General features: G+C 38.4%; 2 protein-coding genes across 2 annotated transcripts; both read left to right on the top strand.

Annotated features, from left to right (window-relative positions):
- The first annotated feature begins 1,191 nt into the window (after nt 1-1,191).
- On the top strand, nt 1,192-5,450 carry LOC120282091 (coronatine-insensitive protein homolog 1b-like). The gene is made up of 3 exons (XM_039288825.1): nt 1,192-1,944; nt 3,850-4,333; nt 4,431-5,450. The coding sequence occupies exons 1-3, from the start codon at nt 1,457-1,459 to the stop codon at nt 5,229-5,231; spliced, it is 1,773 nt and encodes a 590-aa protein (XP_039144759.1). The 5' UTR covers nt 1,192-1,456; the 3' UTR covers nt 5,232-5,450.
- Nucleotides 5,451-6,241: 791 nt separating this feature from the next.
- On the top strand, nt 6,242-12,782 carry LOC120282454 (beta-glucosidase BoGH3B-like). The gene is made up of 8 exons (XM_039289274.1): nt 6,242-6,817; nt 6,886-6,976; nt 7,085-7,230; nt 7,351-7,594; nt 7,674-7,778; nt 7,859-8,041; nt 10,453-10,654; nt 12,266-12,782. Exons 1-8 carry the CDS (start codon nt 6,456-6,458, stop codon nt 12,760-12,762), a joined length of 1,830 nt encoding a protein of 609 aa, XP_039145208.1. The 5' UTR covers nt 6,242-6,455; the 3' UTR covers nt 12,763-12,782.
- The last annotated feature ends 1,084 nt before the right edge of the window (nt 12,783-13,866 follow it).

Raw genomic sequence — 13,866 nt, 5'->3', positions numbered from 1 at the left:
AGAGAAGGTCTTGGCTGTGTTGTTGGCTCATGGTGTAACCTTGGTTTCAAATTAGAGAGTTTATGTTTTTCTCTCTACTTTCCTTGTTTGTGTGCATGGCTGTTTGTATCTTGTTCGTTGTAGCTCATCCTTGGCCGTAGGCTGGCTCGGCGTCTTGGTGGTGTGACGAGCGCCGCGCGGTGATCGTTGGTGGGATCGGAAAGGCCGTGACAATTACCACACTGGACTGCTCCGGTATCCTTGTATTATAATGTGCCTTTTAATTGGACGTGTAGTTTTTATATCTAACATTTGTATGGCATAATAGAATATGTGGTTATCTAGTTAGAATATATGTCTATGGCATTTTCTAACTTGGTGGCCTTGGTTACTATGGAAATTTCACAATGCACATTTAATGGGACCTTGGGCACTTATTTAGATTTAGTAGAGATTCCTCACAAAATGTGATCTTGAATGCCCCAGCCTCACATGGAGAAGTAGTACATGTACTCTTAGTTGGCCTTGTCAAGGATGCATAGGTGCTATTGCTTCGGCGGGGGGTGGGGGTGATTAATGGGATGTAGACAAGCTTGACGCTCGCAAAAATGGTGGAGATTGGATCCATCATCTCCAGAAAAACTTAATTGGTTCAAATAAGTTGTTGAATTAAGAAGCTCACTAGCCAGATGATTAGATATAGAATCGTCACCCTTCGACAAAAATGACCTAAATTTTATGACAACTAATCCCCTTATGCATCAACAAAAATGTTACTCTCATCATTCCAATGCAAATGAGTATATTAATAATATATGTGTTTACTCATTTGTTATCATGAATGAAAATATTTGAAGGTGCCACTGCTATATTAAAAATTGGACAAATACTTATCAATAGTTATGTTAATGGCTTCCACATCAACATATCTTTCATAAATCATAAAAAAATCAAAAATTGAGATTTTTCTAATAAATATTTCCCCTCCTTTTCTCTCTCGATAATGAGGAAAATGTAGCCTTTGTTAATAATAATGTTTTTTTTTAAAAATTTTAAAATAACATGAAAAACAGTGTATTTTCTTGTTATTTAGAGACGACAAATGACATTCTACTTCGAGAATTGGAATTTTAAAGTGGGCTACAAAATTGTGAATTTGCAAGAATGTCTAAAGTCGCACGCAATCATTGCTATAGGATAGGACTTTGTAAACGCTTGCCTCGTCGTCAAGGACTCAACTCAAACTACTCAAGGCCAAAGGGGGGGAGAAAGAGAGAAAGAGGGAGTCTAGGGCTTTGCCACTTCCTCGTGCCACTCGGCCATCTGGCTTCGATTGCTTCTCTTCCTCCATCCTAATCCGATCTCCTGCACTGCCTGATGCTTACTATGGCCGTCCCCTTGCTTCTTGGTCCGTTCAAAGCCCTAGCAGCAACTGCTCCGTTTCCTCCAAATTGATAGTTTAAATCGGATCGAAGCCATGGAAAAGCGGAAGCTCAGCAGAGCTCTGAGCTTCGGGATTTCAGATGTGGCGCTGGAGTGCGTTATGAACTACATCGACGACCCCAAAGACCGGGATTCCATCTCCCTCGTCTGCCAGAGATGGTGCCACATCGACGCCATCACCCGCAAGCACGTCACCATCGCCCTATGCTACTCCACCACCCCTGACCGCCTTCGCCGGAGATTTCCACATCTCGAGTCTTTGAAACTCAAGGGCAAGCCACGTGCGTCTATGTTTGATAATCTCATACCAGAGGACTGGGGCGGCCACGCGGGTCCCTGGATCAACGTGATCGCCGATGCTTTTCTCTGTCTCAAAGCCCTCCATCTCAGGCGGATGATTGTCACAGATGCTGATATTATGGTGTTGGTCGGAGCCCGGGGCCGGATTCTGGAGTCGCTTAAGCTAGATAAGTGCTCAGGCTTTTCTACCAATGGGCTTCTCCATGTTGCACGCTCCTGCAAGTATGATCTTAACTTGCTGTTTTGATCCATTTATGTTGATTGTTCCCTTTATTTGTTTCTAACTATTATAGATACAGCATGCATCTCTCTGGTTACTGATACTGTTGGTTTCTGGTACAATCTAAACAATCGAGTAATTCTCCTAACAAACAACCTCTTGTTCGTTTGGATGAAGTCTTGGCAGTTAAATGAGATCAGCGACAATGCTACTGCATGTTCATTTTGTTGTTTTTGCTAGAATAAGTTCAACTTTATGAGATTGGAACACAATCGATTTCCTTGTTCTGTCATCTTTCTCTGCCTCGACTATTGAAGTCAGTTGACAATTGTAAACAGCTTGAGTTTTGGTGGAGCAACGCTAATTTCATTAAGCATTGATGGTTTGTTGGTATAGGTAAAGCATGTAATTAGGTCTGTACTACGTGATTCACTTGGCATCAATTAACAGGTTCATGCCATGCTTTTTCACACAGGGAGTATTAAGAACATATATGGATTCTTTGTGCTAAACCTTTCTGAGGTTGGGTCAATAAGCTCTTGCTATTTCATTTTTATTTACATTAGCATTTCCTGTCTTACAAGAACATTCCTAATAAAATGTTCTCATTTTCAGTTAGTGAGGAAGAGCATAGTCTGGATGGCATTTGATATATCATCAGTCTAAATGTCAGACACAATAAGTGGAATATTTTATTCAGCGCCAATGCCAACCCAGTCTTTGATGAAGTCCTCTGCAGGAGTTTGTTTTTTCATCATTTATGCCATCAATCTCATGTAGGGAAGTTGCAAAACTATTTATCATGACCACATCATGACAGGCTTTAGGCTACAGGAGTCTTGCTTATACTATAAGAGATGAATGTAACATATCTAAAAGAAAATATCACACCTAAACAATGTAACATTTATGCAATATGTGACTTACAAGTTCCCTAGTGCAATTGCTTTGTACTTTCACATCTTTTACGTAGAGAAGTCCATTCTTGATTCAAGTTAAATTTGGTCTTCATGTAGAATTTTTCTATGTCATGTAGTCTTAAGCTTTACCTTTGGGGTAAAGAGAACTTGTGGAATGACACTTATGGCAGTATTGTATCAGGTTGGCCTAGGGGTGCTTTATGTTGTGTATGTTCTTAGTAGATGCAATGAATAGTCATAAATTTAAAAAGGGTGCCAAGCAGAAAATGAAAATTCAGTTGTTCCAATGATAAGAGGTTGGTCTGGTTAATATGTGAATCGGTGAACATCTAACTGTTGTTTGCTCTGGAAAGGTTGTTGGCTTTCTAACTGTGTACTCTGGCGCCCCATTAATTGGTTGACCGTTTGGGGCTTTGAGCTAACAATTAGGCTTATCTTTTGTTTCTTCATGAAGAAACTGAAGAAAAAGAGACTCCTTGTAAAAGGATTATAAAAGGGCACATATGTAAAAGCTGATGATATAACGAGGTGTCATGAAACCACATTGCATACTAGTGAATCCGTGTTTTTATTTTGTCTTCATTTCGGGAAAGCAAATAATCAAGCACTTAATGATCATTTTATAATCTGATCTGATTTGATTGAGATTGTTTTGGATGTTTTTTTTGTTCTGTTTCCCATCAGTTCACACTGATACTGGGGTTGGGGTAGGAAATATGTGAGAGTAAAGTTCATAAGGTGATTTTTAGAAAATCAAGTGTTGTTTAATTAGTGTGTTGTCTTTGAATCTAATACCTTGATGTTTTACTACATTGTCATGCCTTTCAACCGGCGGTAATTGCGTTAATGTTCCACTAAATGAATAAGAACATGAAAAGGAATTTAATCTATTGCTTTTGTGGGGTGGTTGTAATATTTAGTCTACTATTACCTTGCTCATGTTATTGCTTACCTTATATTCTCAATGGTGAAATGTTGGTGGTGCAGATGCCTCAAAACACTTTTTCTAGAAGAAAGTTTGATTGTTGAAAATGATGCCAAATGGCTTCATGAGCTTGCTTCCAACAGTACGGTTCTTGAGAGTTTGAACTTCTATCTGACAGAGCTCAAAATTGTCCCATATCAAGCACTTGAATTGCTTGCTAAAAATTGTCAGTCTTTGGTTTCTTTGAAGATCAGTGACTGCGATATGTCAGAGCTAATTGGGTTTTTCCAAGCTGCCAGGAATTTGGAAGACTTTGCTGGAGGTTCATTTGATGAACAACCCGGAGAAGTGAACAACAGGTACACAAATGTCCGGTTCCCTCCAAGGTTATGCCGTATAGGTCTCACTTTCATGGGAACCAATGAGATGCCTATAATATTCCCACTTGCTGCTGCACTAAAGAAGTTGGATCTTCAGCTAACCTTTCTCAGTACTGAGGACCATTGCCAACTGATTCAACAATGCCCAAATCTAGAGATTCTTGAGGTAGCATACAGCGCTGCTCTTGGTGTCACATCTCAGCTGATTGTTAATTGTGGCTTTAATTTGTTTCCCATTAATAGTTCTCTTGTATTTGTGATAGGTAAGGAATGTTATTGGAGACCGAGGATTAGAAGTTGTGGCTCAGACATGTAAGAAACTACGAAGGCTTAGAATAGAGCGAGGGGAGGATGAACAAGGACTGGAGGATGAGCAAGGTATGGTTTCACAAAGGGGGCTTTCTGCAGTTGCCGAAGGATGTTTGGAGTTGGAATACCTGGCTGTGTATGTGTTCGACATTTCAAATGCTGCCCTAGAATGCATAGGCACCTTCAGCAAAAACCTTTGTGATTTTCGGCTTGTCTTGCTTGAGAGGGAAGAAAGAATCACAGAGCTGCCCCTTGACAATGGTGTCCGAGCTCTGCTGAGGGGATGCACCAAGCTCAGGAGATTCGCTCTGTACCTAAGACCCGGGGGTTTATCAGATGTGGGCCTTGCATACATCGGTGAAAACAGTAAGAACATACGGTATATGCTGTTGGGTTTTGTAGGAGACTCTGATGCCGGGCTTCTCCGGTTTTCAGAAGGCTGCCCTGACCTGCAGAAGCTGGAACTGAGGGGTTGCTGCTTCAGCGAGCGTGCGTTGGCCCGAGCAGCCACCCAGCTAGTGTCATTGAGGTACATATGGGTGCAGGGGTACAACGCGTCCCCCAATGGCAGTGGTCTTATGGTGATGGCACGTCCGCACTGGAACATTGAGTTCATCCCTCCTCGGCAGGTTAATGAAAGGCCAGGAGAGCTTCCTCCAATTGACCACCCTGCTCAGATTTTGGCGTACTATTCACTTGCCGGGCGAAGGACAGATTGCCCTCATACAGTGATTCCTCTTTATCCACATGCATGAGCGCTCCATTCCCCTCATCGAAATTTTCCTGTCATTAGGTTCATTGAATTTTTCTTGCTCTTGTTATGTGCTAGGCGTGAAAAGTTTGTGCATATATCTTTGTATCATTTCAGAGTTCGAGGGACCCGTTCTGTAATAATCATCTCCCTGCACATTGTATCTCTTGTATGTTGTCTTTACCGTTTGGAAAATAAATAAAAAAAATCTTGATAGAACTCATTCAATTTTCCAGCTGGTGAAGTAATCAAGCCACGGGATTTTGTTTTGTGGCAACCTCTGCTATACGCTCGAGGGTGAAGCATCTTTCTGTGTTGCTCTTCGGTGCACTTGTCTTCCTTTCATTGATAGGCAGCTCATGGAAGTTATGTATTTATGTTTGTGTACATATACCAATGACTCGTGCTGCTTCTTCACTGACGCGTAACAAATAAGTGCTTGTTACTATCCATCCTTCCTCTGTTTGTTGCACGCATTGATTTCTCGTCCCTGTATTGCTAGTTCCTAATCCTAATGAGTGTATAAATTATATTATGGACCCGACGACTGGTTTTGTTTTTCTGCCCCTACAAAATCATCCCCCTTAAAATCAATGACATACTGATATACAGTCTGTGGGATATATCTAGTCATCCATCCCAGTGTTTTGTTATGTTTTTAAAAAAAAAAATTAAAAAAATTGTGAATTTTCAGTTTTGAAAAAAAAAAAAGTTTTTTTTTTTTAAAATTATGTGATTTTTTAGGTTAGCAAAAATGTATATATATATAAACTCATAAGAGGTAAAATAATTAATTTAATTTAAAAATTGAAAAAAATAAATCTATGTTTTTATTTGCAAAATTGGAAAGAAGCAAATTTTTTTTATTTTTATTTTTAAAAAATTTAAGGCATCAGATTATATATTTGTGTTGAGGTGAAAGAGGCCAAATGTGACGTGTACTTCTAAATAATATTTATCATGTACATTAGAAAATAGAAATCAGAAAAGACGAGTGTGTAGTTGTTAACGGCACGACCTTGGCGTCAGTCAATGGCGTTTAGTTTGGGCTTTGGTATGTCTGTGCGTGAGTACTATTCTCCCATTTGACTTCTTGAGCTCTGTTTGTTTTCTTTTCTCTTTCGTCCCTTAAGCTGCCGCTGCCGCTGCCGCTGCCGCTCTATCTGCAGTACCACTACCAACACCAACACCAACAGACGAGACGAGACGAGGAGACCTGATAGTATCTATGGGCGACCTCCCCCTCTACAAAGACCCGGCTCAGCCCGTGGAAACCCGCGTCCAGGACCTGCTTTCCCGGATGTCACTGCGGGAAAAGGCCGCCCAGATGGCCCAGATCGAGCGATCCGTAGCCACTCCCCACTCTCTCAACCGTCTCGCCGTTGGCAGCGTCCTCAGCGCCGGCGGCAGTGCCCCGAGAGAGCAAGCCTCGGCTGCTGATTGGGCCGACATGATTGACGAGATGCAGAGCTGGGCCGTTTCCTCTCGTCTTGGCATCCCCATCATCTACGGCTCCGACGCTGTCCACGGCCACAACAACCTCTTCGGGGCCACCATCTTCCCCCACAACGTCGCCCTCGGTGCCACCAGGTTCGTTTCACCTGGCCTCGCCTCGGGCTTCCATTTTAGTTCTTCTAAACCTTTAAATTGTACTCCAGAGATTCCGAGCTAGCTCGCAAGATCGGAGTGGCGACTGCTGTCGAAGTGAGGGCGAGCGGCATCCACTACACCTTTGCCCCCTGTGTTGCGGTAAGCCACACCATAATTGATTGATTGATTGATTGAATAAATTTTTTTTTTTTTATTTGCATAGCATTACGGTGTGGTTTGGATGCTAATCATGATTTCTTTTCATAGGTTTGCAGGGATCCTAGATGGGGAAGATGCTACGAGTGCTATAGCGAGGATCCTGAGATTGTCCGGAAGATGACCTCAATTGTATCTGGGTTGCAGGGAACGCCACCTGAAGATCATCCTGTGGGCTACCCTTTCGTTGCTGGAAGGTAACGGATTCAATTCGAAGCATAATATTTTTCTTTTCGTATGTATTATGGATGGCTAGTGTAGCAGGCTAGTAGCGTATCATGATTCATCAAGCGGGCAAGTCTTGTGTGTGATTGCAGAAATAGTGTAATTGCATGCGCCAAGCATTTTGTTGGGGATGGGGGCACGGACAAGGGGATAAATGAAGGCAATGCCATTTGCACCTTTGATGAGTTGGAGAGGATTCACATAAGCCCTTACTTGAACTGCCTTTCTCAGGGAGTCTCTACTGTCATGGTATCATATTCCAAATGGAATGGCAGCCCCTTGCACGCCAACCGTTTTCTTGTGAATGATATTCTCAAGGGAAAGCTGGGTTTCAAGGTACTCACTTTCTACTCCATTGGAACAGTAGTTACTCACTCAAGTAGCCTTACAACTCACCTTGTACTCTTTCTTTCAGGGATTTGTGATCTCAGATTGTCAAGGCATTGATAGGCTCTCTAAGCCGCATGGATCAAATTATCGTTATTGCATTTCTGCATCAATTAATGCCGGCATTGACATGGTACAAGTTGATTTTCAGAAAAATTTAACTCCTTTACTGCGGTTGAACTATCCAATTATTTTGCTGGCGCATTTTTTCAGATAATGGTGCCTTTCAGATATGGACAGTTTGTGGAGGATTTGATATTTTTGGTGGAAACTGGGGAGATACCCATGTCCAGGATCAATGATGCTGTTGAGCGAATCCTGAGGGTAAAGTTTGTTGCTGGATTATTTGAGCACCCTTTCTCAGATCGATCTCTGCTTCACACAGTTGGTTGCAAGGTAAACTTGAAGAATTTCAATAAGAAATTATAGTCTAGGAGAATGATCAGATTCCAATAATTCTATCCATGCAATATTAGAAACCTCAACAAACAAAGTCCCATGGAGAAATGGTGACCATCTTTTTGTAAAATATTTAGTTGGACTAAAGGTAACAAATAATTAGCTCATGACCTTCTAAGTTGCTGTGAATTGAGGTGCCATGTTCACCAGAAGCTATTGCATGCTTACTGAGTCGATCGAATCCAAAGATGAAACTACAGTTTTCCATCTGAAATGTTTTGAATGCCAATTTCTCAGTTGCTGCCTTAGTAATAAGTATAGAATTCTTCTTGAAAGTTGCACGTAGCAAGCAAGATCTTTCAGATTGAAAGGTGGCAATTTTTAGGTTCTACATACCATTGATAAGAATTATAAGATCCACACAAATGTTAGTATACTATGACCAGTTTGGGAGATGCCGATCAAAAGGTTGTCATTGAGAAAAAAGTTTAGTTAATCAAGGTCTATTGGGTTTGCCTTTTAAGGCTAATATTGATGCCAAATGGCTGAAGTAGTATGAGTTCTCAATATTTTCCCATTACCTGAGAAATTCCCCTTTTCCACTTAATTCACATAAACACAAACAAATAAATAAATAAAACAATAAATGGATTTTGTTTTAAATAAGTAAATTACATGAGAAACTTATTTTATTTAAAATAAATAAGTTAAACAAGAAAGTGGATTTTATTTTAAAATTGTTTATTTGATAACCATATGATAGTGGCAAATTTATTAGTTTGCAGTATATGGTATTTGTTGAGAGGATTCTAGGAATTTGTTATAAAAAAGATTTCAATATTAAAACAACAACAATAATAAGCCCTTAGTTACATGAATTCTTCATTTTCGCATTGCTCTATCAAAGGCCAAATAGATAAATCGAGCACATATGCTAAAAGACTTTTTAGGTCCATCTTTCCCTTTTCTATGTCTTTTCACCTGTAGAGCTTCCACTTTTCTTATAAAGGCATCTATGGGTCTTCTACAATCTTAATTGGCCCTTTTTTTATCAATAATAGGTGCCACTCCTAATCTATTTCAAATAAATTCATTTCTTAATTGGTCCTTCTTAGTAATTCCTGACATTCATCTCAAAATTCTCATTTTAGCCATTCTCATCCTTTGAGCATATTGTTTCATAAATGTCCAATATTCCAACCTTAAAACATAGCTGACGTAACAACCATTCTATAAAATTTTATTTTACCCAATCTATCTTAGGGCTTGTTTGGATAGAAAAAAATATATATATATGGCCGTACAATATGCCATAATTTAGAAAATTGTGCCATATTATGATAATTATGCCATATTGGTTGTTTGGACACTTGATTTGGAATATAGCATTATGGCATAATATGGGTTATAAGTGGAATATTTTTTTATTGTAAGTGTGTGGCGGTTTGACCATCATCCAGCTTGCCTCCGGTGACTTGTCGGCAGTCCACCGGTGGTACACTGGTGGTCCGATCGCCTCCGATGACTGGCCATTGGTCCATTGGTGGTCCGGAACTGTTCGGCCAGCCTCCGTGACTGGCAGCCACTAACCACCAATCTACCGACTGGTCCGACCGCTGATTGGCCGGTCTCCAGTGACCGATCGACCGGTTACAATTTTGTCATTTTGTTAAACTAACACTCATTCAGTAAGAATAAAATATTCCACAATTTCTGTAATAAACATTTGCACTTCCTACATAATAAAATTATGCCATATTATTTTATTTTATAACTAAACATGTCCTTAATCTTATTTGTGACATTTTCGATAAGTTCCCTCATTTCTACTTACCTTTTCACTAAGTCGCATTTTACATATTTTGTCTTTAACCAAACTCTTAACTTCTAAAGTGTCTCTCCGCATCTCCAACTTTAAACTGGGACCTTATTTATTTTCATCTATTAAGAGCACATTTTTGACAAAAAAACACACAACAAGGGATCTAATTTTGAATATGCTTAGGCAGTTCAACTAAAACTAAAGCAAATAAGTTAGGGTTTGATGTTGAACCTTGATATAAATATATAATAATAAAAGAACTCTCTAGTCTCTCTCCCTTTAATTCTATTGCTATTGATATAGCTATTATACACATATCTTTTATTAGATCTATGGACAAAGTAGTAGCCTCTTTCTTTACTAAAACCCATTAAAAGGCCTCCCCAGGTATCCTATCCCTATACTTCTCTAGTAATTGTTTTAAAATATAAATTGTTTCTTTAGTTGGCCTTTTGGGCATAAAACGAAATTTATTTAAAGAACCACTTAAATGTAGAAAATTGTATCTTGAGAAGCATGCTTAATACATTCAATGCCTTTTTATCAATGATTGGCAATTTTAAATGTTTAACCTACTTCTCTCCAGGAACATCGAGAATTGGCTCGTGAGGCAGTTCGAAAGTCCCTGGTCCTGTTGAAAAACGGAAAGGATTCAAATAGGCCATTCCTTCCTTTGGACAAAAAGGCCAGAAAAATTCTTGTTGCGGGAACCCATGCTGATGATATTGGATACCAGTGTGGAGGATGGACCATAACATGGCACGGAAACAGTGGAAAAATAACAACTGGTACGTCATCCTGCTGAAACACAATGAAAATAATTCATCCATTAATCTCAACAGTATTCTTCAGTTCATACTCATTCTTTATCATATAATTCTCTTATTGCTCTCTTAGCCCATAGTCACTAACTTCATATTAGTGGACTAGTTCCATTTACTTTCGCCATAGTTTATTTTTGCTATTCATTTAATGGGTAAACGTATTTTATCCTCAGCATTATTGTCATGAATCACCTCTAACTGATAGTAATTTCATGGATCAGCTCAATTATCGGACTAAGTGTTTGTAGAGTATAATGCCAACTTTAGTAGGGGTAAGCAATCACAATGAATGTGGCCAAAGAACTCCAAGAATTTTATAGGCGTCTTCCTTACTGAGCAACCGACATATCGCTAGGCATAATTCTATTGGTTATATACAGTTTTAATGAGTCCCTACTTTTGGTTTGAAAATTACCCTTGACTGCAAATCACCATACCCATAAGGCCGAAGGCAGTTATATTTTCCTGGATTCTTAAATGCTTCTGGATCACTTCTCATCTGACGGCACTGCATGTCCCAGAGCTATTTCTCATTTCTCACCCCATAATTCTATTGGTTATAACATCTGAGCTCTTTATGTCAATCTTTGTGCAATGAAGTTCAATATGAATATCCACAATAGAGCGAAATATTTAATTGTGAATCTATATTTGGATGTGGTTATGATGTAGGATAGGCTTAGGCAATGACGGCGAGGAATTTAAGCAATAGCACCTAGGTGTTGTTTGGTAGGAGGGAATGAAACACTCATTCCCATATTGGTGGGTTTAGTGGGGGAAATGAAATAAGACAAATGGGAACGAGCGTTTCAAATTGCAATGAGATTTTATTACTAAAAATGAATTAATGAAATAAATGTTCAGTGTTTGAATGTAAACATGGAATGGCAACCTTATTCCCATTTTTGTGTTAAAATTTTTAATTAAAAATATGATTATTGTCTTTGTAATTAGATATTATATTATTTTATCAAACTTATAATTATATTTTTTGTAATTATATATTATTATTTTTTTATAATTTATATTCACCAATCCATTCCAATTTATCATATTGAGCAACGAAACAATAAAATGAGAATGAGGTTGTCGTTCCATTGTCAAATTCAAACACCAGAATGAGAATACGCATTCAATTCCATTCCATTGTCTTATTACAATTCATTCCATTCCCACCTCATTTCATTTCCTCTTATCAAACAGCACTTTATGGAATCACACTTCAAAGGTATATAACTTTTTAAAGAACCTGAAATTAATTCATTGACTGTTCCCCTCCTTAACCTTTTATAGATAATAGAGATCTTACCTGTGATGTTTCATGCAAATAAACTTATCTACACAAGTACTTAGCTAAACCTTTTGACTTAGAATAAAATTCAAAATATACCTGCCAGATTTGACAGTCTACAAGCTAAAAAGTGAAATTAATTACCTAATGTAACCTTAATATCTAATTTCATGAAAACCCATAATTTAATTCTTAAGCACCTTCTAAACCTAAATTATGTCTAGGGCTGGAGTCTATTGTACTCACTGCATAATCTACATGGGTGTATCATTGCTTGTTCACAGGCACAACTATACTAGAAGCCATCAAAGAAACAGTAGGAGAGAATACTGAAGTTATCTATGAGGAACGTCCATCAGCTACAACCTTTGTGGATCAAGATTTCACATTTGGTATAGTAGTTGTTGGAGAAGTTGCGTATGCTGAATTCCTGGGGGACAGATCAAATCTTGATATTCCTCTAAATGGTGGAAGTACTATTAGTCTGGTGGCTAGCAGGGTTCCTACATTAGTTATTTTGATATCTGGAAGGCCTTTGGTTCTGGAGCCCTATCTGTTGGATGAAATAGATGCACTGGTTGCTGCTTGGTTGCCTGGAACTGAGGCAAGTGGAATTACTGATGTTTTGTTTGGAGATCATGAATTTGAAGGTTTGCTGCCAGTTACATGGTTCAGAACAGTTGCTCAGTTGCCACTGAATGCTGGAAATAACTTGTATGACCCTTTATTTCCACTTGGATTTGGGTTGAAGATGGGGCTGGACTTACAAACAGAAGATTAATCTTTAATTTTTTTTCGTTCTAGTACCAATAATTTGATCAGGCTATCAAATATATATATATGTATATATATATATATATATATATATATATATATATATATATATATATATATATATATATATATATATATATATATGATATTTTTTTATTCGTGGGTGCCATGCTTGTGGTGTATTTTTGCTGTATAGTTATTAAAATTAAAACATTGGTTCATAGCACACTCCTATTTGTGTTCTTGGTATGGCTATGGTGATTGGCATGCTTGATCAAATTTGGGAGAATAAGAAAAAAAAAACATAGATTGCGGGACACTATGTTTGTTCTTTGGTATGGAATAATAAGAAAAAAAAAAAAACTTTGTTTATGACGTGAGATGACGACAAGCACACTCAAATTGCCACTTGGGAGATATTTATCTTGAGCAGGTGGTGTAGAAGCATAACTACATAGATTGCAGGACCCTGCAAAACCAATTTAAAAGGAATGGGAATCAGAATACGGTGAAAAGGGAAGGCAAAAATGCATTTCTTTTTTAAGTTGTTTTTTTAAAAAAGAAGAGTGCAGAGCTTTGAGACCGTAGATGTGGCCTGGATCTAATTAATGGGGGATCAAAACGAGAATAAAGTGGAACCCGGTGGTGCTTTTCCTATTCAACCATCAGAAGTGATGCTGTATCTTTACTAAAGAAAGTGAGTTGTTTTGTCACTAACCTCCAGAAAAGCTAAACAGGGATGACCACTTCCACTTGTTGCCATATGTTGCGTTGAATCTTTTCCTACCCAATAAATAATAAATAATAAATAATAAATAATAAATAATAAATAAAAACTAAAGTCAAGTGAGATGTCTATCTACGCAAGCAAGTCTTGTATTGTAAGTTGCATCCAGTACATCACAAAGTAGCTGCAATAGTGATGATAATAGTGGCCACAAGGCCCACAACAACAACATCAAACACATGCAGGAACACGAGTGGAATAAGAAAACCAATGAAAAAATAATTAAAAAAAAATGAAAAGAAAGAATAAATAACTAATCACAAAGAACAGGCACAAGCCACCCACCTCCACAAGAAACAACAGTTGCCTTCTTGTTGTTGTCTT

The sequence above is a fragment of the Dioscorea cayenensis genome, chromosome 18 (genome assembly GCF_009730915.1).
Source record: "Dioscorea cayenensis subsp. rotundata cultivar TDr96_F1 chromosome 18, TDr96_F1_v2_PseudoChromosome.rev07_lg8_w22 25.fasta, whole genome shotgun sequence".
Lineage (NCBI taxonomy): Eukaryota > Viridiplantae > Streptophyta > Magnoliopsida > Dioscoreales > Dioscoreaceae > Dioscorea > Dioscorea cayenensis.
This window is presented reverse-complemented; position numbering and strand designations above follow the sequence as displayed.

Bases quoted from the DNA above. Each gene is read 5' to 3' on its own strand.
- LOC120282454 (XM_039289274.1), top strand. From the start codon at position 6,456: ATGGGCGACCTCCCCCTCTACAAAGACCCGGCTCAGCCCGTGGAAACC. The intron at 6,977-7,084 runs GTAAGCCACACC...TTCTTTTCATAG, and splicing joins CCTTTGCCCCCTGTGTTGCG to GTTTGCAGGGATCCTAGATG. The intron at 7,779-7,858 runs GTACAAGTTGAT...GCATTTTTTCAG, and splicing joins TTAATGCCGGCATTGACATG to ATAATGGTGCCTTTCAGATA.
- LOC120282091 (XM_039288825.1), top strand. From the start codon at position 1,457: ATGGAAAAGCGGAAGCTCAGCAGAGCTCTGAGCTTCGGGATTTCAGAT. The intron at 1,945-3,849 runs GTATGATCTTAA...TTGGTGGTGCAG, and splicing joins CATGTTGCACGCTCCTGCAA to ATGCCTCAAAACACTTTTTC. The intron at 4,334-4,430 runs GTAGCATACAGC...TATTTGTGATAG, and splicing joins CAAATCTAGAGATTCTTGAG to GTAAGGAATGTTATTGGAGA.